This window comes from Capricornis sumatraensis, chromosome 9 (genome assembly GCF_032405125.1).
Source record: "Capricornis sumatraensis isolate serow.1 chromosome 9, serow.2, whole genome shotgun sequence".
NCBI lineage: Eukaryota > Metazoa > Chordata > Mammalia > Artiodactyla > Bovidae > Capricornis > Capricornis sumatraensis.
The window spans coordinates 18213800-18238426 of record NC_091077.1 but is presented as its reverse complement, the minus strand read 5'-3'; the positions used below and the strand labels follow the sequence as shown (position 1 = coordinate 18238426).

Here is a 24627-nt window from a genome sequence, read left to right as displayed (position 1 = left end):
CAAAGGCAACAGCTTTGGAGAATCCATCCATTCTCTTGGCAAACATTTAGAAAGCACCTACTGGATCCTTTCAGCCCCAGGGATACAGCAGCAAACTGTGGCCAAATGCAAACCCCTCGCTTGGCAGGGATGTGAGGGGGCGAAGCTTAGGAAAGAGTCTGAGCTTTCATGTTAGAAAGTTAATCAATTTTTAAAGTGAAAAATCTACAAATAAGAAGTGAATTCACTTCTACCACTTTAAAGTGGTAAGGAAGGGACACAACCCAGAAGGCTGCCCCTGGGGTGGGACCACCATTGATGAGTTGGGAGGTGGAGATGCCCACCAGGTACATTCCTGGTGGGTCTGTGCGGGGTGTATATTCTGCTTTAAGACACTTTTTAAGCAAATAAAGTATAACTTCAGAGGCTGGAGTCCTGTAAGGAATTCACTGGCTGCTTCACCTTATCTGTTTTTCCCTGATCACTAAACAAATGGCAAACAGACATCTACCATCTAATTCACGTGATGCAGGGTGGCTCAGTAGTAAAGCATCCACCTGCCAATGCAGAAGACATGGGTTCGCTTCCTGGGTCGGAAAGATCCCCTGGAGAAGGAAGTGGCACCCCACTCCAGTATCCTTGCCCGGGAAATCCCATGGACAGAGGAGCCTGGGGGGGCTACAGCCCATGGGGTCGCAAAGAGTCGGACACGACTGAGTGTCACAGCCACCACCACCACATGAGGCAGCTGCCCTCTACATAGAGGCTGCACCCATAGGCTTTGCAAACAAGGACGGTTCAGCTACTCAACTCTGATTGCAAACTGCCTCGGCTAAACAGCATGCTTCACCCAAAACCCATTTTTCAGACACTGGGAGCTTGGAGGATGTGCCACTTCCACGTGACCACAAATAGGTGACCAGGCCTCTTGGGGGCTCAGTCTCCACACCGAGACATGGAAGGGGATCCTGGGCACCGCCACCCCCGCCAACACCACAGTCTCTGTGAGTGGCTGGGAATCACCACTGGGAGAGAAGGGGACTGGACGGGAGAGGGAAAGCAGGCGCCTGGCCAGGAGGAGGCAGCCCGGCTTCTGCTGCTCCATGGCACAGTCAGTGACTGCAGAATGAACAGACTGACCAAGCACTGACCAAAACCGGCAGACCCGGCCCACGCCGCGTGGACTCCTGCTTTAAAGCTCGGGCAGCTTATCAAGACCCCTGAGCCTGCTTCCTCTTCTGTAAAAGAGGGTTGTGGGGCAAACAAAAAGAGCTTACAAGCAAAGCATGCCTGATAAGTGGCATGTAGTATTACTATTATTACTACTACTATTACTACCAGGTGCTTTCCAGGTATCTGCTATTATCAGGAGCCCGATCTGCTCTCTCCAAGAGGCTCAGAGAGGAAAGAAGGAAGAGAACTGAAAAGTCAGGAAAGGAGAAATGAAGGAAAGGAAGAGCTGAAAGCTGATGGAAGAATCCAGAAGGAAGAACAATGGCCACTAACTATGCCATTAGGAATCTGGAGCTGCCGTCTCCCCCAAACCAGGAGTATCTACTTCTGTGACACACGTCACCTCCTGGCTGGACAGTAAGACATTTGTTGGCCCTGGCCCAGGCCCCAGTGGGTCCCAGGAGGCTCCATACTCTCATCTCACCCAGTGCAGCCTCACCCCCAACCCTCTGGGCCCACTGCAGCCCCGCAGCCGCTCTCCCTGCCCCGAAGCCCTTCTGGAGCACAGGGTCCTTTGTTCCTTTATCAGCACATCCATTCGAGGACTATTTATGGGACCCCTGTTACATGCTAGGCTTCACGCAGGGTACCAAATGGTGACATGACAGACAGGCCCCGACCCCACAGAGCTCCCCAATTCCCCATCAAATTCTCCAGGAAGCGGCCTCTGACCCGGCACCCTGGGCAAGTTCCTGTGACTCACAGGCGCAGGACAGCCTGAGGGGGAACCAGGGAGGAGGCAGGGGCAGCACGCCTCCCTTTTCTGGTCCAGCCCCACACGCCAGGGGCTCTGGAAAGGGCATCTCTCCTCTGCCGACACGGGCCCAGTGAGCAACTTCCTGCTTACTCACGGGGTGGTCATACCCCACCCTGCCCACCCTCCAACCCGGGCCACATACTCTGGGTACTCCTCAGAGCTGGAGCCTCAATAATGACAGCAAGACACCCGTCACCACCTCTGCTGGGCTATCCTGACAACCAAGTTCACAGCTGAGGGGGAAGGGGGAGTGGGGGGCACCCCCGTGCGGGGGCAGAGCAGTGCTGGCCAAGGAGTTCAGGCCAGCTGCTCCCCAGGGAGGGGGGCACTCACCCCGCTTGGGCTTGGGGAAGCTGTCGTGCAGCCGGAAGACCACCTTCTCCACGAAGTGCTGGATCTCGCACTGCTCGGGGCCGCGGACGAACACCATCCAGTCATGCGTGAACCCCTCCGTGGTGGGCTTCTTGCGCAGCTGGGCGCGATGTCCCAGCTCTAACTTGACCTGGACAGTGCACTGCAGGGAGAGAGGCAGCAGCAGGGTCAGCGCAGAGCCCAGGGCCGTGGGGTGCGGGCTGCCCCCTCCATCCATCCTCCACCCCACCCCGGTGGCATACAGCGCCCGAAAGTGAAGGGACTCCGGGAGGCTCCAGTCACAGGGGTGCGGGGCACGTGCTTGTTCTGCGTGCTCCGTCTCCCCAGCGAGCCCACCCGGGGCCCTGCATCTCCACCCAATCACCCCAGGACCCAGGCGCCTGCGGCCCCCGCTCCCCCAGGCTCTGCACAGCTCGCTGGCTCCTCTCACTGAGGTCTCAGCTTGACAGCTGCTTCCTCAGGGAAGCCTTCCCTGACCACCCAGTCTGAAAGCACCCACTCCCTGCCCCACAGCTCTTCACCACGTGGCCCTCTCAGCACCCTCCACCATCGGAAACCACCTGCTAGCAGCTTGCCTGGTCTGCTCTTAGGTTGGCAGCCTGTCCGGAGCAGTAACACTCTCCAAGATCTCCCGAAAAAAGAACAATGTGACCCGCGAGGGAGGGGCTGGTGCCGGGACCGGAGGCTACCAAGATCCACTGAAGCTCAAGCCCCTTGCATAAAAAGGCTTAGCACTTACACGTGACCTACGGACGTCCTCCGACAGACTTGACATCATCTCTGGGTTACTTATAATACCTCGTACAACACAGATGCTATGCAAACAGTTGTAAATACAGGTAAGTGCTATGTCAACAGTGCCAGGGCACAGCAAATTCAAGTTTTCCTTTTCGGCACCTTCTGTAATTTTTTTTCCCAAATATTTTCGATCCACAACTGACTGAATATATGGATGCGGAACACATCAATCTGAAGAGTGGGCTGTACCTCACTCTACGAGTGAGGCAACCAAGGCTCTGAGACTGAGCTGCTGTGTGGCCATGAGAGATGGCTCTGCTGTATGGAGATTCAGGCCCGTGTGTGGGGGTCACCCAAGGGCCACTCTGCTGTCCTGGCCAACCCACGCCAGTCCTTGATTAAAGCCCTGTCATCATCCATCATCCCACAGAGTGCCTCCCGGAGAACAGAGACCCTGAGGGTCACCTGAGTCACCCACACCAATGATGGTTTGCGGTGAGAATGGGTTGGGGGGGGGGGGTCCAAGAAAGAAGCCACCTGGGGACGGGTGCAGGTGGGCCACGGCCTCAGCAGCCAGACTCCCCTCCTCTCACACACTTTGGCCTCTCCCCACTAAGAGAGCAGCCCCCACACTTCACAAACTCTGGAGCGCCAACAGGGACCCACTGCACACACCACTTTAGCCTGGAAAACCCTCTCTGAAGTTCCTTCACACAGAGCCTGACACCTAGTATCAAAACCAAGAACATTATAAAGAAGGCGGAGGCCAAGTGGACACTTGCTTCTAAGTGCCAAGATAACCAGGGGCACGCGGGCCACCAGATCCCACACATCCTGGAGGAGACTCCCCCGCCAGGCTCAGCAGCCCAGGCCTGGACCAGAAGCCTCTCTCTGCATCCTCCGCCCTCTTTCTCACTACCAGACCCCAAGCATCCCCAGGGGCCACAGCCCCTCTGGTGCCTGCCTCTTTTACCCATTTAGACCCCGCCACCAGCATCCTTCTGCTCTTCCCCTCCTCCTCCTCCTGCTCGGTCACTGCCTGGGACACAGGGCTCACCCTTCTCGGTCTGAGTCAAGTCCAAAAGCCTCAGCACACCTCCCACCTGCGTTTCCCCAAGTCTGGGATCCTCCTGATTCACCACATTTTCACCTGATTCAGACAGAGGATGCTGCAGAGCCGTGCACACACACACACGTGCACTCGCTCACAAGCAGCTGCTGCTAAGCTTCGGACACACCGTAGGGGCTGTGAACCAAGGATGCACGGGGAATGCACACACCCTGCTTCCCCGTTCTGTCAGGCACCAGCCATTCCCAAACGCAGGCATGCCTGCTCCTTCCCAGGTGTGAGCCCACAGCCAGGGAGCCCTCACTCACTTCTCTGCAGACTGAACTTCCACTCATCCTTGACGCCCTGGCTCAGGGCTGCTCTCTCCAGAGCCCTATCTGATCAGTCCCCACAGTGGAAACCAAACAGGCCCTGGTCTCCACAACCATCCGCAAACAGCCAGCTCCTTGGTATGCTTCAACCCAACCCTGCTCCTGAGCACCCTAGGCTGTCTCCAATTACCCTCTATCCTGGAACCACACTACTCGAGGTATCAACCACACAGGATTAAACTAGAGAGGCTTCCTAAATCAAGGAGTTCTAAGTGGCGCATTCTGGGGGGAAGGGCCGAGGTGACAGTTAAGTATAGGGTGGTCTCCTCATGTGGACTGGTGGAAGGTTGTGGGTGCTGAGTGAGCTGTAAAAATGGCAGGAGCCCCTCCCCTGCTGGCAGGACCACAGTCCCAGGAGACTGCTCAGAAGTAGAGCAGAGAGACCCCCCCCCCCCAGGCCGGCCCACTGGCAGGAGGGGTGGGGATCCAGATGGAGTATTTCGATTTAACACAAGAGAAGTGACTGCCAGCTACACGCAGGTGATGGAGTCGGGGAAACGGCACTGAGTGAGAAGTACCCCGGGCAACTGTGTATGGTCTGGGCTGAAGGCAAACTAGGACAGACAGACAGACCACAAGCCTGCTGGGAGGCAACTGGAGGGAGTGGCTAGAAAAGGAGCCTGAAACAAGGGAGCTGGGAGGACCTGTGGGCAGATGGAGGAAAGACAGGAGACCCTGGGCAGCTGGGAGACTGTGATGCCCGTGGAGCCTGGCCGGGCAGAGCAGTGGCGGGGGGATGGGGACACTTAAAGGGAAATACCCCACCAAAAGCTGGAGGAAAGGACGGGACATCTGGATAAACAAGTCAAGCTCAAATCAGCCACAAGCTTCTATTCGCAGAGCACTGCTTATGGGCAACGTTCAAAATAAACAAATCCTGATGATGTTTACATGGTCCCGTATAGGCCATAATCACCCCCCACACCCTATACGGAGTGTGTAACACACTCTGCCTCACACACCCTATACACAAGTGTATAGCACACTCTGCCTTCTCTCCAACCTGTTCTAAGGCTGAGAAGTCAGGAGACGATCCCTGGACTGGGGGCAAGGTTCCAGGTGGGAAGCCAGATCATGATGACGAGACCCTGGGAACAGCTTCCGGTATTTAGAACTAAATCCCAGGTCTGCTGTTCACCTGGCCAGAGATCCACAACCCTGCTCCCACCTTGGCCGCACGCCCGGCATGTCTCATCATATGGGGTTCCCACCCAGGGCACACCAGCAGGCAGCAGAGCCGTGATTGTGAAAGAAGGGAAGACCACAGCTCCATCCGAGGGGGAAGATGGGAGTGCCAAAAAGTCGCGCCACAGGCCAAAGTAAACAGGAAGGTTCTGAAGACTGATGGGTAATCTTTGATGCCGGCGGGCCATGCCCAAAGCCCCGCCTGGGCCCAGGCAGCATCTCTGCCCTTGGGGGCTGGCGCCAGCTCAGCCTCAACAACCCCAGACCCCAGGGGCCGAGGACCATGCTGTGCACCGCTGCACCCAGGAGAGGGGGTCTCCTTCAAGTGTTGGAATCTTCTGAGAAGTAAAGATGGTGGAATCACACAGATCTGGGGACACAATATGAGGAAAAAAAATCACTGAATCAGTGAGACGCTCGAGCTACACTGAAGCAGAGGCAGGCAAAGCGGAGCCCCCGCCAGCTACTCCAGCTTGGCGAGTCTCGGTGATTTATTACCTGCTCTGCCCTTCCCTCCCCACTCCACCTGGACTCCCCCGTTCAGCAGAACCGAGCAACTGAAGCAGACCCTCAGCCGCTGCTCCAGGAAGGGTGTCCGCTATCGCCGGGTTAACAAGCCTGTGCTGGCCCAACTGACACCTCTCACCTGCCACTTGGCTGCCAGGAGGTGGCAGAGCCTCTGGGGGCGAGGGCGGGCCTCGGTCACTGCCTTGGTTCAGCATTTCATCTGGGGGCTACTTCACCATCCCTTCCTCCAACAAAAGCCCAAAACAAAGGGGCACATTCCAACCCTGCCCTGGAAGGGGTTTACTATTCTACCTCTGGGAAAACCTCCCTAAAACCTGAGCAGAACGAGGGCTCCCAGGGCCATCTGGGGACAGTTAAGCTTGGGCTGAGGGCCTCCACCAGGCGCTACCCTAGCTCCAGGCCAACTGGCAGTAGGTACTTGGAACCCCACGGCCAGAATCCTAAGTCCTGCAAAGCAGGCCAACGCCTCGGCTGGCCCAGATCCCTCCAGGTGTGGAGGCCTTGCCAGCCTGGGGCCCACAGCTCCTCTTACCTCACAGCCCTTGCTCCCTCAGATCCTTCCCGAAGCCCTCAAACCCAGAACCCAGCCAGCGACCAGCCCCAAAAGGCAGGTCTTCTACACCGAGTGTCTGTAAGATTTCCCCAGCTCTGCTGGTGGGAATTCTCTTCAGCAGACACCCTTCCCTCTGGGAATTCGCACTTTACCAAGTGGCCTAGTTATGCCTGAAGTCTGGTGGCTGCTGTGAATTCCCTCAGATGCACAATCCCCTCCCCTCCCAGGAGAAAGAATCACCGAGGGACCCCTCATTGGCCTGGGATGATTCTGCCAAGTCTGACGGGACCCAGCGGGGTCACTGGCCATGTGGTCCACACACAGCCACAAAGGGGGATGGGAGGGGGCGGGGGACTGGCCCCACGGAACCACAGCCACACAAACCCAAAGAAAATGCTCTTCACAGAACTTTCTCCCTGGCGGCCCTGCGGGGGCTCCCAGAGCAGCCACTGAATCAGAGCTGGCTCCAGCTGTCCCTCCCTGTGTCAGTCCTTTCAAGCAGGGACCACCTGCCCAGAGGTGGGGACCTCTCACAAGAGCCACAGGAGGGCCTGGGCCTCTGACCCCTGGCCCACAGAGGGCTGGTGGCTGCCCCTGCACCCTCTTCTGGTTCTGACCAGCCTCAGTCCTGAGGCACAAGATTAATGACAAAGTGACAAGGACTCAATGAATGTGTCTCTGGACACTAAGGATAAGCAAGCAGACCTAAGTGCGTGCTAAGTCCCTTCAGTTGTGTCCGACTCTTTGCGGTCCTATGGACCATAGCCCACCAGGACCCTCTGTCCAAAGGATTCCCCAGGAAAGAATACTGGAGTTGGCTGCCATGACTTCTCTAGGAGGATCTTCCCGGCCGACCAGGGATCACACCCGTATCTCTTACGTCGCCTGTATTGGAGGCAGATTCTTTACCACTAGGGCCACCTGTGCAGACCATGGGGATAAGCACATACACCCACGATCCTCAGGGCTGTCAGGGGGCTGGGCAGCCTGACCTCCAGCAGCCCAGCAGGGAGGCCTGGCACCAGAAATATTAATACTTTAAATCTGTAGGGAGCGCCCACCAACATGTGGACAATATGCTGGCTGACCCCACAGCTCCCCAGGGAGCAGCCTCAGGAGATTCTGAACACGCACGACCAGATGAAGGCATCTCTCCCAGAGCCAGTGGGCCTGGTGACAAAGGGAGCGGCTCCTAGCCCCTTTTATTAAACCAACAGTTGGTAAAGCTAAGTGCAAAACTTCACGTTACAAACTGTGGGGGACACGAAGGGGAGTTGTTAGGCTCTGGCCCCCGCTCTCAAGCACGGTACAACACAGCTTTAAAGCCTGGCAGACCGACCTGCTAGATGACAGCTTCAGAGCCGGGTTGGCCCGAGGTTCTGTGGAAAAGGTCTGGGGAAAGAGGAAGAGATCCCCAAGCATGCCCCCAGCCTCGACTCCACTGTGGGCCTTCCTCCACCGTGAGAAACACACCTCCCTTCCAGAGCAGCAGAGCATGGTCACAGAAAGCTGTTCCCAAGTCCAGGCTTAGCAGATGAAGCGTTATCGAACATCAGTTCAACCTGTGGTTCAACGGGTCGGCCGCCCACTTCAGCAGCCAGGCCCGACACTTCTGCAAAGGAGGAACCCCTGGGCCTTTGGGGAACAGGACCCCCAGACACTGACACCACTTTTAGCTCCCTAGGCAGCCCCCGGCCCCGCAGCAAACTTTCCCACCTTTTCAGCATCTGCTCAGTCTGTAGCCAGGCCCATTCCTTCACCACTGTCTTTGTAGATAATATGCCTGTCAGCCATGACCCCTAAATAAGTAAAGACCTGCCCCCCAAGATACATCGGCACGTTCCCTCTAAAAAATACAAATCCTGAGATTTCCCTGGTGGCCAGTGGTTAAGACTCTTCACTCCCACTGTAGGAGGCACAAGTCTGATCTCTGGTTGGGGAACTAAGATGGATTTCCCAGGTGATGAGGTGGTCAAGAATCCGCCTGCCAATGCAGGGGATACAAGATACGGGTTTAATCCCTGTGTTGAGAAGATCCCCTAGAGGAGAAAATGGCTACCCACTCCAGTATTCTTGTCTGGACAACCCCAAGGACAGAGGAGCCTAACGGGTTGCAGTCCACGGGGTCGTAAGAATCGGACATGACTTAGCCACTGAGCACACAGGCATGGGGAACTGAGATCCCACCAGCTGCAGAGGCCAAAAAGAAAAACCCACCATCAAATCCCAAAGAAAATAGACGAGTAACTACAGACTAGAGGTTGGAGGGATCAGACAGGTGGGTGTATGGTCAGGGCAAAGGGAACCAGAATGACTTTTCCCTGGGAACCCAGAGCCAAATGCAGAACTCCCTCTTTTCTCAGCTGGGCCAGAAAGTTCTAGAGAACACACCAGGAAGGCCAAGAGAACCAAAATCTCCTGAAGCAAGCAGGCCTGAGGGAAAGACCCACTGTTCCTCATCACACTGAGGCCTTCACAGGTGTGAGGTGTCCAGGGGGAGGCAGAGAAGGCCGACTCTGCTGGATTCAAAGGGTCCCCACCCCCACCCCACAGCCAGATCCCGTACCAGAAGTCCTCCTGGACTGCTTACAGCTGGCTCACCCATTCAGATTGATAAGGGACACCATTCTCTCCTGCCCCTTCTCTCCGGCCTCCCCTGGGGCTGTGAGGAAGGGACAGGGCTCAGAGCTGGGGCCTCTCCCTCCCACATTTGCATGAGAACACAGCCCAGACGAGAACTGGACTGGGGTGGCATGGGCCTTCCTCTGGGGCCAGTTTCACTTGCACTTGCATGCGCAAAGATTCGGAGCAGCGCTGTCCAGTGGAAACTCCTGCCATGGAGGAAAGGTCACCTCTTCACACGGCCCAACAAGGTGGCACCTCAGGAGTGGTGGTTCCTGAATACCTAAGACGTGGCTAGTACAACAGAGGAACTGACTTTTTCACTCTGGTTCAAGTCTGAATCACAATTGCCAGCAACTGTCACACCAGACAATGGTGGGATGGTGCTCTTTGGTCCAGGGGGCTCACCTGCCCCCCGAGCAGGACTGTTGTCTCCCTGCATTGCCAGCCCAGAACGCTGCCCTGTCTCACTCAGAGACAACCACAGCCTGCCAGGGCCCCCACATCACAAGGTGAATGGATGTTCATGGGCCTGAAATGTCTCCCTTGGGGGCCCAGTGGGGTAAGGGGCAGAAGTCCTGCTCTGCACCTTCACGGTGTCCAGCAAGACTTTCCCAGGGTCCAGCTGCCTTAAGAGTGGACACTGAAGGTCTATTTTGTTTCCTAACTCAATACAGATTGGAGGCCTCAAGCTTGGTCCCTTCAAGGAAAATGAACTCACCCCACACTGCAGAAATCCCCATTCAGCTATCATAAACTATGCCTCACCTCTTGAGAGAAAGGTACAGCACCAAGGATGAAGTGAAATTGTAGTAAGAGGGTGCCCTGAGCACAGGATTCAGCGATCCTGGGCCACTGGGCAGCCAGGATGGGCACGGGGGCATGCCTCCTGCACCCCCACCCCTGAAACCCAACTGCCACACAGCGCCTCACCAGCCAGAGCCGCCTGAGTGGCGCCGACAGTCAGGGACGCCCCAACCTGCCCTCACTAAAAGCGGGGAATTCAGCTGCCACCCCCACAGCCCCACACCGCCTTTCCTGGCCTCACGCCCCGGGAAGCCAGGGGCAGCAGACGAGGGTGAAGAGAGACCTGATCCTATGTAGGGAGCTGCAACGGTCCCAGGCTTGATGAGTTTACCGAAACTGGCTCTGGGTTTCCAAACCAAAGGGAGAGGGTCCGTGGGGGGACTAGGGGGCGGGGAGGCTTGGGAACACTCTGGGTTTGCACCAAGTCTCTGGGTGGAGGCTCCAAGATGCTGGGGAAGGCAGGGAACATGGGGGTATACAGGACCTGGGCGGAGGACAGCGGGTCAAAGTCACAGACTAGGGGATGTTGGAAGGAAGTGGGCGACCATGAACATCAGGAAAGAGACATGGGGGTCTCTGCAGGGAGGATAGCTGTGGTTCCAGGAACCAGATCCAGCTCTGGATTGGGGGGCTGGGGGGCAAGGTGGGCAGCGTCAGGGTCACAGGGGTAAAGAGGGCCCAAAGTGAGGGGAGTGAGGCATCTGGTGTGTGAAGGGCGTGGGGGCTCCAGATCAGAGCAGAAATGGTCCCTGGATCTGGTCAAAGAGGGTCTGAAGGTGAAAAGACAGCCCTTTGGGTCCCTGGAACACAAAGGAGAGTGGTCAGAGCAGAGGGGGCTGAGGAAGCCAGCCCAGCCTGAAACGAAGGATGTTCAAGGCAGGCCGGGGTCCTGGTGGGAAAAGGCCTGGGACCTCGCCGGCGTTTGAGGAGAGGGCTGGGGCTGAGCTGGGGCTGAGGCAGGGGCAGGATGAGAGGGGAGAGAGGTTAGGGTGGGCCTGGGTTCAAAGGAGGAGGCTGCAAACCAGGAGTTCTGGAGGGACTCAACCCCCAGCAATGGTTTAATGTGGAGAACAGACAGAATTTGAGAGGAAGCAGGGCCAAGGGGCCAGAGCGGGCAGGAGACACCAACTGCCCTGGATTCAGAGAGAAAAGGGGGTACAGGCAGGATCAAAGGACTCTAAAGGGACCCCGGGGATGGCTGTGGGGACTCATGATTGAGCCAGCGTCCGGAGGGATGTCCCGGGAGGGGGGGGCTCTGGGTCGGTCTGGGGTCGCAAAGGGAGTCCCAAGGTAATCCAGGCGAGGCTGGGGTCCCGAGGAGGGTCCCAGAGGGTCTGGGTTGTAGTGGGGTAGAGGTGTCCCACGGGGATCTGGGCCGGACCGGGGTTGCGAGGGCCATTCCAGAGGGCTCTGGGCGGCCAGGGACCGAGATTCACAGGGGAGTCTGAGGCGTTGTAACCCGGCGGGGTCGCGGATGGGGGAGGGGCGCCCCCGCCCCACATAAAGGCCCGGGGGAGCGGTGGGCGCGCACAAAGCGGGGCGGGCGGGCGCCGAGCGGGAGCGGAGAGGCCGGGACCGAGGAGGGCTGGGCCGGGCGGGCGGGTAAGGGAGGGAAGAAGGGAGGGAGGGAGGGGGCCCGGCGGGCGGCGCGGGCTGCGCTGGGGCGGCGCGGCCGTTCCTCACCTGATTGTCCATGGCTGGCGCCCCGCCCCGCCCCCGGGCCCCGCGTTGCTCGCCGCCGCCGCCGCCGCTCAGCGCCGCCCCGCCGCCCTCATTGTCTGTCAGGCGCCGCCGCCGCCGCTCCCGGCCGCCCGCCCGCCCGCCAGCCCCGCGGAACCGGAAACCACCGCCAGCCCGGGTCGCGCACCGACCGCGGGCCCCCGCTGCAGACTCGGGCCAGCCGCCCGGACTGACAGAGGTCTGGGCCAATCGACGATACGGACAGCCACTCGTGGGGTGGGACTTCCGGCCTGGTGGGGGCCTGCCGGGCTGCGGTCGGAGGGACGAAGCCCGCAGCCAATGGGGTGCCCGGACCGGAGGGGCGGGAGGAGGGAGGGAGGGAGGCGCGAGGCTAGCCCAGCAGAAGGGAGCGCGAGGTGTGCGCCGCACGTGGAGGGGGGCGGGGGCGGGACAAGTGCGCCGCGCCTGCGCACTGTGGTCCGCAGGGGGCGCTGCCCGGTGGCCCGAGCATCCCTGGGGCCCGAGCTGAGCTGGGCCCGAGCTGAGCTGGCGGTTGGAACGCTGGAGAGGCATCCCCAGGGACATTTTTGTTTCCTGGCCACGTGTTGCTACTGTGTGATGGAATGAGCCCTGGGCTCTGGCACTACAGATTAATTTTACAATCCTGGATCTCTCTCATGGTTCACTCCCTTCCTCCCCTGAGGGTCAGTTTGCATCAATAAAATGGGGACTATCAGTACCTTTTGATGATAGTTCATGCTAGTCTGAATGATACAAATCTGATACCGGCTGCACTAACATAACCAAGACCTCATTTTATTCCCGAAAAGTATCATGCCAATCCCTCCAAAAACCGATTCTTAATTTACCCATGAATATATATCTTCACAGGTCAGGAAGCAACAGTTAGAACTGGACATGGAACAACAGACTGGTTCCAAATAGGAAAAGGAGTACGTCAAGGCTGTATATTGTCACCCTGCTTATTTAACTTATATGCAGAGTACATCATGAGAAACGCTGGACTGGAAGAAGCACAAGCTGGAATCAAGACTGCCAGGAGAAATATCAATAACCTCAGATCTGCAGATGACACCACCCTTACCGCAGAAAGTGAAGAGGAACTAAAAAGCCTCTTGATGAAATTGTGAAAGAGGAGAGTGAAAAAGTTGGCATAAAGCTCAACATTCAGAAAATGAAGATCATGGCATCTGGTCCCATCACTTCATGGGAAATAGATGCGGAAACAGTGGAACAGTGGCTGACTTTATTTTTTGGGGCTCCAAAATCACTGCAGATAGTGATTGCAGCCATGAAATTAAAAGGTGTTTACTCCTTGGAAGAAAAGTTATGACCAACCTAGACAGCATATTCAAAAGCAGAGACATTGCTTTGCCAACAAAGGGTCCACCTAGTCAAGGCTATGGTTTTTCCAGTGGTCATGTATGGATGTGAGAGTTAGACTGTGAAGAAAGCTGAGCACCAAAGAATTGATGCTTTTGGACTGTGGTGTTGGAGAAGACTCTTGAGAGTCCCCTGGACTGCAAGGAGATCCAACCAGTCCATTCTAAAGGAGATCAGTCCTGGGATTTCTTTGGAAGGACTGATACTAAAGCTGAAACTCCAGTATTTTGGCCACCTCATGTGAAGAGTTGACTCATTGGGAAAGACTCTGATGCTGGGAGGGATTGGGGGCAGGAGGAAAAGGGGACAACAGAGGATGAGATGGCTGGATGGCATCACTGACTCAATGGACGTGAGTTTGAGTGAACTCCGGGAGTTGGTGATGGACAGGGAGGCCTGGCGTGCTGCAATTCATGGGGTCGCGAAGAGTCGGACACGACTGAGCGACTGAACTGACTGAACTGATATACCTTTACTGTGACTTGTAAACTGTGTTTAGATCAGATGTAAATGTATCGCCCCATCTTTTTCATGATCTTGTAAGCCACTTTTCTTTTGGACATTGGGACTTCTACCTGCGATTTGGGGTCCCTTGTGCAATTATTTTAAATTCCTTCTATAAGATTAAAAATCAGGGGATTTTGGTTTGTTTGGCTACCCCCCCCCCCCATTTCTCATTTAAGTGTCAGGCTCAGTGGCAAAAATAAAAAAAACCCGTCTGCTAATGCAAGGAGATGTGTTCCATCTCTGGGTCGGGAAGATCCCCTGGCAGAGGAAATGGCTACCTACTCCAGTATTCTTGGCTGAGGAATCCCATGGACAGAGGAGCCTGGCAGGCTTCAGTCCACAGGGTTGCAAAAAGTCAGAAGCGACTGAGCATGCTCGCAAAGTATATATTAGGTTGTGTGGCCGGTGCTTTGTGAGGAAGAACAATGTCGGAAAATCAGTTACTTTGGAATGAAAGGAAGCCCAGACAAGAACTGTGAAGAGAGCCAGTGTCATACATAGTACATAGTAACACTATACTTTTAAATCTAGGGCATGGCCACCTAGGGGTTTTTTGGGGGAGATGTGGGGGAGAGGTTGGAGGTCATATTGAGAAAATAAGCAACAATCATGCTAAACAATGATGCCAACCAATAATAATGTTATTAATAAAAGGATGACAGGAGAAAAAAAACGACACTGTTTTGAAACCCCTAATGAGCTAATCATTGCAGACGAAAGTTGACCATGGATACTAAAATGATTAACTGAAAAGTCCATGGGAAACGGGAGAGTATAACATCATGTCCACCATGTCACAGATTGCCTGCTAGATGCAAAGAGGTGGGAAAATGATGTTCCCATGGAAGCATCATATTGTTGCCAGCTGAGTTCAGCGACCACTTTTAGCAGCAGAGCAGTGGGATAAACAGATGATGAACTCCTGCTAGGGTGCAGTAAGCGATGCACAGCACCAAAAAAAAGAAGTGATTCTTGCCCCCAAATACTTAATTTGAATCATACCTTTAGTTCCAGTTCACAAAGGAAACACTGAGGGTAGGGGATCATAGGAGGTGACACATGAGAAGAAATCAGGCAAGGGATTTCCCTGGTGGTCCAGTGGTTAAGACTCTGGGCTTTCACTGCAGGGGGGGTGTGAGTTCAATCCCTGACTGGGGGGACTAAGGTCCCCAGGTGTCAGACAGGGTGCAGTGAAAAAAATAGAAAACAAAGGAAGAAGAAGAAGCAATCGAACAAATTCAGAAGATGAAACTCTCAACAGCCTGGGAGAAAAGACATGAGAACCATTCAGAGTTCAAAGAGATAGTGTCACAACCAAATGCAATGTAAGGTCCTTCCTTGAATCTTAGCTTTGAACAAACCAGCTGTGTCACTGGGGAAATTTGAACTTGAATTGGATTATATTTCAACATGTAATTGGTTAGGTGTGATCATGGAATTACAGTTGTGTAGAAAAATTCTTTACTTTTTAAAGCTGCACGGGGCTAAAATGCCACCAGGCTAATTGCCTTTAAAACACATTAATTTAAAAACTAGACGATGAAAATATGGCAAATGTTAAGAACTGTTCAATCTAACTGATGGGCATATGGGATTTCATCAAACTGAGCTCTATACTTTTCTGTATATGGGAAGCTTCTATAATGAAAAGTAAACATATTGGGACCTCCCTGGTGGTCTAATGGTTAAGAGTCACCTGCCAATGTAGGGGACACAAGTCTGATCATTGGTTGGGGGAACTAAGATCCCATATGCTGAGGAGCAACTAAGCCCTTGTGCCACAAGTACTTAAGCCTGTGCCCTAAAGCCCACGTTCGGCAACAAAAGAAACCAGTGCAACAAGAACCCCATGCACTGCAATTAGAGAGTGGCCCCCACTCACCACAACTAGAGAAAGCCCACTCGAAGCAACAATGACCCAGAGCAGGCAAAAATTAATTAACTAATTCAAAGTTAGAATAGTAAAGTAATTTTAAAATGTAAATATGTTTAATTCCCTGGTGGTCCAGTGGTTAGAATTTCATGCTCTCACTGTCAAGGGCCTGGGTCCAATCCTTGGTACAGGAATTAGAGCCCACAAGTTGCACAGCACAGTCAAGTGCAGTCACAAAAAAAAAAAAAAAAAAGCATCCGTTGCCTAAAACTGAACAACTGTTTTCCTTCCTCGAGGAGGTAAGCAGACCACTGTTCCATTTTCTCATTAGTATGGCCATATCCTGGCCAACACCTGCTGTATACAAGCTTCAGAGGATGAATTTTAAACTCATTTAATCATCACAATATGGAGAGGTAGGTGTCGTTGCCCCCATTTTACAGGCGACAAAACTGAAGCTCAGATGAGGTTATTGCATTGTCCAATGTCCAATGTCCCATGTTCAGTATATTCCAGAGCCAGGGACCCACGGAGAGTCCAGAGCTACATATCTACCACCTGTGTCTTAGTGCCTGCTTAGTAGGCGGGCACTATCAGCAGCCTCCCCCACGAGAGCATCTCTACATGTTTCCAGAGTAAGGAAATCAAAGAAGGCTTCCTGGTAGAGAGGGAGTAGGACTGAGGCTGACTTGAATGGCATTGAAGGTGAAACCTTAATTTCTTTCAGAGGAAGGTAGGCTGTTTAGATGTTGTTAGAAGTTGCTGAAGCTGAACCTCCAATACTTTGGCCACCTAATGCGAAGAGCTGAAGCGTTGGAAGACTCTGATGCTGGGAAAGATTGAAGGCAAAAGGAGAAGGGGACAGCAGAAGATGAGATGGTTAGATAGCATCACCAACTCAACGGACATAAATTTGAGCAAACTCCAGGAGATAGTGGAGGACATAGGAACCTGGTGTGCTACAGTTCAAGTGGTCACAAAAAGTCAGACACAACTTAGCAAATTAGCAACAACAAAGTTAGAAGCTGGCATTGTTCACAAAGTTGCTCTGGTTGTCATCTGCGATATAAAAAACCACCCTAAACTGAGTGACTTGGAACAACACTAAAAATTTATTGTTGGGACCCAGTCACCTTCAGAGATTTGGGTTTCATTCATTAGAAGTAAGAAAGGGCCAGGTCACCCATCCCCCTTTTTGGAAATTCAGCTGGGGATTCTCTTGTGCAGACTGGGTTAAGAATTACTGAGCTGCAGTTAATAACACTTTTGTCGTTATTGTATCTAATTTTTGTGATTATTTTTGATCTGTTTGACAAAGGACTTCTGGAAGTGACACTTTTTTTTCCTATTTACACCAGTGTGAGTGAAGGGAGTAGATTTAAAGAAAAACTTAAAGCAAATAGTAATTTGAGCAGAATGCATGATTGATAACCCAATGGCTCAGTGAGTCAAGAATCCACTTGCAATGCAGGAGACACAGGAGACTCAGGTTCAATCCCTTGGTCGGGAAGATCCCCTGGAGGAGAAAAATGGCAACCATTTCAGTATTCTTCCCTGAAAAATCCCCTGGCCAGAGGAGCCTGGCGGGCTACGGTCCATAGGGTCACAGAGATGCAGATACGACTGAGCAACTATGCATGCATGCGTGATTGACGCACATTATTCAGATGTCACAAGCATCTGCAACTTGGGCAAGGCTCGGCAGAAATGGCTTATCTCTGCCCTTCATGATGTGAACTCACTGAGGCCGAATGAAGAACCTCTCCAACACAACTCACTTCTCATGCCGGGAAGTTGGTGCCAGCTGTTGTTTCTTCTCCATGTGGGCTCCTGCACATGGTGGCTTGGGATTCCTCACAGCATGGTGTTGGCTGGGTTCCAAGAGTGGGTATTCCCCCCCCCCCAAAAAAAATAACAGTTGCATTGCCTTGGATGAACTAGCCTCAGAAGTCACATGGGGGCACTTCCACCATACTCTAAGCCCACCCACATTCAAAGCCTCCTTCATGGGACTTCCCTGGTGGTCCAGTGGCTAAGGCTCCCAATGCAGGGGGCCCAGGTTCAATCCCCGGTCAGGAAACTAGATCCTACATGCTGCAACAAAAGAGTTTGCATGCCGCAACTAAAGATCCCACATGCTGCAACGAAGATCGAAAATCCCATCTGCCGCAAGTGAGACCTGGTGTAGCCAAATAAGTAAAAATAAGTGTTAAAAAAAAAAAAAAGTAAAAAGAGACTCTTTCATAGACGAGTGTAAAGGTTATGGCTATAGTCCACAGGGTTGGAAAAAGACATGACTGAAGTGACTTAGCACAGCACTCAGATAGTTGACTTACAATATTAGTTTCAGATGTATAACGTAGTGATTCAATATTTTTATAGATTATACTCCATATAAGATTATGATAAAATATTGGCTATATTCTCTGTGCTATATATTACATTCTTGTAACTTTTTTTTACATCTAGCAGCTTGTACCTCTTAATTCCCTTCACCTATTTTGGCCCTCCTCACCTTCCTTCTGGTAACCACCAATTTTTTACCTGTATCTCTGCCCTCTTCCAACATGTCTTTAAAATCAGCTGGGTAAACAACAAGCTCATATTGTATAGCAGAGAGAACTATATTCAATATCTTGCGATAAGCCATAATGGAAAACAAATTTTAAAAGAATGTGTATATATATGTATGTTTAGCTGAATCATTTTTATATAGCAGAAATTAACACAACATTATAAATCACCTATATTTCTATTAAAATTTAAAAAAAATCAGCTGGAGATTCTCTGTGCAGACTGGGTTAAGAATCACTGAGCTGCAGTTAATAACTTTTTGTTGTTACTGTATCTAGTTTTATGGTTATTTTGTATCTGTTACAAGTGACTCTTGGAAGTGACACAATGTTTCCTGTTCAAATTCATCAGTGTGAGCAAAGGGAGTAGATCTAAAGAAACAAAAAGCAGAGAGCAATTTGAGCACTTGGCAGCATGCAAGACTGATATGTCATTCAGACTTGTTACAAAGAGTGAAACTGAAGCAGGAGTCCCGCGAGCAGAAGGTAACGTTTTGGAAGTGGTGAGTTTAGCTCCGTCTGTAAGTGAACTGTATATTAGGTCTCTATCGCCCTCTAGTGTTCCAGATCACTTGCACCCAAAGGGGGCGCTTGGTATGAATTACACTACCTTTCTTTCACCTTGTAGGCGGTTCAGCCCTCCCGGACTTTTTTTTTGGAAGCCTCTCTCTGGCCTCCAGAGACCGACTACTCCCGAATGCTTCCTGTGCCTTCCAGTTTCCTGCCAGCCACAGATGTACACACAGAGCCACTCAGCACTACAGAATAAGACCAAGCTGGAGCAGAGTCCAGTGGGGATGCCGGAGACCTACCCTAGATTAATTTCAAATCAGAGCAGATGTTAAATGTCATACTGAGGCACTTGGCCCTTATCCCACAGGCAACGGGGAGCCATGAAAGGTTTTGTGTGCGTGCGCTAGTCATTTAGTCGTGTCCAACTCTTTGAGACCCCATGAACTCTAGCCTCTGTCCATGGGATTCTCCAGGCAAGAATACTGGAGCGGGTTGCCACTTCCTTCTCCAGGGGATCTTCCTGACCCGGGGATCAAACCCAGGCCTCCTGCATTGCAGGCAGATTCTTTACCATCTGAGCTATAGGGAAGTCCCATGAATGGTTCTGGAGCAGACCAAAACTATGTGCAACAAGGCATTTCCCCAGAAAAGGGTGCTACAGTGGACATTTGTAATTTTTTCTCTCTTAGCATCATTCTCCTTTAAAATATATATATTAATTTATTTATTGGCTACACTGGGTCTTCACTGCTGAGCACTGGCTTTCTCTAGTTGCAGTAAGTGGGGACTACTCTTCATTGCTTCTCATTGTGGTGGCTTCACTTCTTGCAGAGCTCAGGCTGCAGGTGCCTGGGCTTTGATAGTTGCAGCCCATGGGCTCAGCAGTTACAGCTCCCAGGTTCAAGAGCACAGGTTCGGCAGTTGTGGTGCACAGACTTAGTTGCTCCACGACATGTGGAGTCTTCCCAGACCAGGGATCGAACCTGTGTCCCCTACACTGGCAGACGAACTCAACCATTTGACCACCAGGGAAGCCCCTCTCCTTTTTATTTCTCCATGGCAACAGTCCTCGATTGGAGGGCTCCCCCTGGGGGCCAATATGAATGTGTGTGTTTTTAAATGGCAGCCCCTCTGGAGGATGCCAGCTCATGACAGGCACGGGCTTAATACTGGATTTCAACTCCTACTTGTTCCCTCTTCCCCCCAGATCAGAGTAATAGATCGAGGCTCCCCTCCCTCTGCAGAGGAAGCACGTGCCCAAGTCTGGCTAATCAAACAGCTGCATCCTTCTGGCTACTGGAATTGACTGGGGGGAGCGGGGACATGACCTAACACCAGCCAAGACCTTAGTAAATTTTAACTGAGGCAAAATTCACCTAACCTAAAACTAATCATAAACTATACTCAAGTGCACAATTCAAAAGCAACTAGAGCCTTACCAATGTTGTGTAACCATCAGTTCTGTCTAGTTTTCCAAGACATATTCTTCACCCCAAAAGGAAACCCTACACCTATGAGTGCTCACGCCACATTTCCTCCTCTCAGCCCCCGTGTGCATGTGTGCTAAGTCACTTTAGTCGTGTCTGACTCTTTGTGACCCCAGACTGTATAGCCTGCCAGGTTCCTCTGTCCATGGCATTCTCCAGGCAAGGATACTGGTGTGGGTTGCCATGGCTTCCTCTAGGGGACCTTCCCCACCCAGGGGTTGAATCCGAGTCTCTTATGTCTCCTGCACTGGCAGGCAGGTTCTTTACCATGAGTGTCACCTTGCCCCCTCTCAGCCCCTAGCAGTCACTAATCTGATTGATTTTTTCCCTTATGGATTTACCTGTTCTAGACATTTCACATACATGAAATCATAGAATATGTGCCCATTGGTGTCTGGCTTTTCACTGAGTGTAATATTTTCAAGCTTCATCCATATTGTACCCTGTGTCGGTGCTTCACTCGTTTTTAAGGCAGAATGAGATTCCATTGTATGGATATACTACTTTTGTTTATTCGTTGATTAACATGTTGGTTATTTCCACCTTTTGGCTCTTATCAATAGTGCTGTAATGCTATTTACAATAGCTAGAACATGGAAGCGACCTAGATGTCCATCAACAGATGAATGGATAAAGTTGTGGTACATATATACACCAGAATATTACTCAGCCATAAAAAGGAATGAATTTTAGTCAGTTCTAGTGAGGTGAATGAACCTAGAGCCTGTTACACAGAGTGAAGTAAGTCAAAAGGAGAAATGCATACTGTATATTAACGCATATATATGGAAACTAGCAAGATAGTAAGTACTGATGAACCCATGTGCAGGGCAGAATAGAGACACAGACATAGAGAACAGACTTGTGGGCACAGTGGGGGAAGGAGAGGTGGACGAAACTGAGAGAGCAGAATGGAACACACACTTTACCATGTGTAAAATAGGCCACTGGTGGGAAGTTGCTGGATAACGCAGGGGCTAAACCGGATGCGCTCTAACAACCTGGAAGGGTGAGACAGGGTTGGGGGTGGGAGGGTTCAAGAGGGACGGGACGTGTGTATACTTATGGCTGGTGCAAGTTGCTGTATGGCAGAAACCAGTACAACATGGTAAAGTAACTCTCTTCCAGTTAAAAATTTTAAAAGAGAATAATATATACAACTGAATTATTTGCTATACAGCAGAAATCAACAAAACATTGTAAATCAACTATACTTGAACAAAGTTAATTTTCTAAAAAGAAAAAAATGGTGCTGCAATGAACATTTTTGTACAAATATTTCTTTGAATACCTGTTTTCAGTTCTTTGGTCTATATGCCTAGGAGTGGAATTGCTGGATCACATGGTGACTCTGTTTAACTTGTTAAGGAACTGGTAAATTCTTTTCCACTGCTGTGGTACCATTTTACATTCCTACAAGCAACCCACAAGGGTTCCAATTGCTCTGCGTTCTCATCAGCACTTACCTCCTGGCTTAAGAAAAAATTATGGCCAACTTAGTGGATGTGAAATGATAATCATAGTTTTGATTGGCATTTTCCTACTAGACTAATGATGTTGAGCATCTTTTCATGTGTTCTTGGAGCGTCAGTGTACACTTCTTATCTTGGAAGGCAATAAACCTGGCGCTGCTTGCAGCCACTTCCCACCCATGAGGTGCTCCAGGATAGAGAAGCTCAGCCATGGTGATGTCATTTGAAGCCTGACAGTGAAAGTGTTAGTCACCCAGTCATGTCCCACTCTTTGTGTCCCCATGGACTGTCACCTGCCAGGCTCCTCTGTCCTTGGGATTCTCCAGGCAAGATTACTGGAGTGGGTTGCCACTCCCTTCTCCAGGGGAATCTTCCTGAACCTGGGATCAAATCTGGGTCTCCCTCATTGCAGGCAGATTCTTTACTGTCTGAGCCAACAGTAAAGCCTTCAGTTCAGTCACTCAGTCATAAAGCCTAGATCCAGCCATACCTGCAGTCTGATCTCTAACTTCAAAAGTATATGTGCTGATTATCATTTTGTCATTCCAGCCAGGTAGAGCTGAACATTTCGTCCTTTGCCACCATGAGTCCTCCATGATGGAGGTGGGGGCTTGCCAAGGCCCCACGGTGAGTTAAATTACAAACTGGATGATTCAGTGGACCTCCTTCCTACCTACTCGCTGCCTCCATGCCCCAAGAGGAGGCTGCATGGAGTGGTCAGCAGGGGACAGATCGTGGCCATGCATTTATAGACAGAGACAAGGGGAGTGTGAAGTGGCTGCTTTTCTATGACACCTGTGATTCCCTCTGCCCAGAATGGTCTTGCCCAGCTCCAGGCATGGCTGCTTCCCTCCTCACTGAGGGCTCAGCTGGAAAGTGCACTTCCCAACTGATCACCCATATGAAAGGGCATGGTCTTTGAGAACATCACTGTGCTTTATCTTTTTCACCCATCCGTGACTGCAATTGCCTCTTTTATATTTATCTAGTGTGTGCCTCCTCATTAGGGCAGGCACTTTGCATGTCTTTGCTGTCTTATATGAGGACTGGTGTCAAACATGTAGTAGGAATTCAGCATACAGTTGTTGAAGAGATGAATGAGTGACTGAAGGAAGGAAGGAATGAACAGGTAGGGAAATAGATGAATGGAAGTGTGACTGAATGAATTGGATGGATAAGTGAAAAGATGGCTGAATATGGATGGATGGATGAAGGATGGTTAACAGTTGAATACATGGATGGCTGGAAGAATAATGATTAATGGATGGTGAAAAGATGACTATATGGATGCATGAAGTGGATAAATAGATGGATGGATGAAGGATGGTTAACAGTTGAATACAGGAATAGATGTAAGAATAATGGATGATGGAAGGATGAATAATATATGCATGGATGGATGAATAGATGGATGTGCGGATGGTTGAATGAATGGATGATACATTAATAAATAAATCGTAGATAAAAAGACAGATAATAAATAAAAGAGCAAAACAATGAATGAATGAGTGATCGGATGAGTAAATTAAAGGAGAGACAGACGGATGGTTCAATGGTGAGTTCAAAAGAATGAACGGATGGATGGGTGAATGGACAGATAAAGGATGAGAAGATGGGTGGATGTTTGCCAGACACCATTCTGAGAACTTTACATATGTTATCTTGTTTTATCTACACAGAAATCTAAAGAAGGAAGGAGTGCTTTACAGACAAGGTCCTTGAACTTCAGAGGTAGAGGGGTAAAAAAATCACTTCCCTCAGAAAATACAAATAGGAAATAGTGGAGCAAGATTCAAATTTACATCTGCCTGACTCCAAGCCCTGAGCTCTTAACCACTGTGGAAACCACCCTCCTCCCTCTCTCCTCTCACTTTGAGAGCCTGTACCAGCCACCACGGGCTTCCCTGGTACCAACTGCTAAAGAATCTGCCTGCAATGCAGGAGACCCCGGTTCGATTCCTGGGTTGGGAGGATCCCCTGGAGAAGGGATAGGCTACCTACTCCAGTATTCACGGGCTTCCCTGGTTGCTCAGATGGTAAAAAATCCACCTGCAATGAGGGAGACCTGAGTTTGATCCCTGGGTTGGGAGATTCCCATGGACAGAGGGGCCTGGCGGGCTACAGTCCATGGTGTCACGAAGAGTCAGACATGACTGAGTGACTAAGCACAGCACACAGCACCCATGTCACCCAGTCCAGGCCTCCATGAGGCTCCAACGCTACCAGCCCCGTAAGTCCGTGGGAGCACGTGTGAGCATGTGAGGATCCCTGAGGTCTCTGCATGTACATGAAGTCACTTCAGTCATGTTCAAACTCTTTGAGACCCCATGGAGTGTAGCGCCCAGGCTCCTCTTGTCCATGGGATTTCGTAGGCAAGAATACTGGAGTGGGTTGCCATTTCCTCCTCCAGGGGATCTTCCTGACACAGGGGATCGAACCTGTGACTTTTATGTCTCCTGCATTGGCAGGCAGGTTCGTTATCACTAGCACACATGCTTGAGTGTAAGGTGACCAGAAAACATGTCCATTCTCTAGGATGCCTCCCAAGTATCAGTGACACTGCACAGCCAAAGACAGGTCTGAAGAGTCTCACAGTGACCACCACTGTTTATATGATGCCCAGGGACCAAGCCCCAGCCTGAGGTCATTCCCAGTGGCTCCCACAGAAGCACAGCGCCTCAGAGATCCAGCCCCACAGGCCGTGTGAAACGGTAAACCTGGAAGAGGAAGTGAAAGGGGATGGGGGCGGGTCATGGAGGGCAGCTCCAGGGTCATCAGACTGCAGCACAGAGAGGTCATGAAGTCCATCCCCTGCCTCGGTACGGGGGCACGGAGGACCAGGATGATGAGGAGAGGGAGCTGGAGCGCAGAACTGCAAGCATCTCTCGGTCTCCCAGTTCAGGC

The 24627-nt window shown here is 51.7% G+C and overlaps 1 protein-coding gene across 1 annotated transcript in view; it reads right to left on the bottom strand.

The window, feature by feature from the left end:
- Positions 1 to 2558, bottom strand: part of MLLT1 (MLLT1 super elongation complex subunit) — a 58910-nt gene extending 56352 nt beyond the window's left edge. The window contains exon 1 of the mRNA XM_068981001.1: positions 2303 to 2558. Within this exon, the coding sequence (XP_068837102.1) occupies positions 2303 to 2558 (256 nt within the window). The remainder of the gene's footprint in view (positions 1 to 2302) is intronic.
- Positions 2559 to 24627: the final 22069 nt, after the last annotated feature.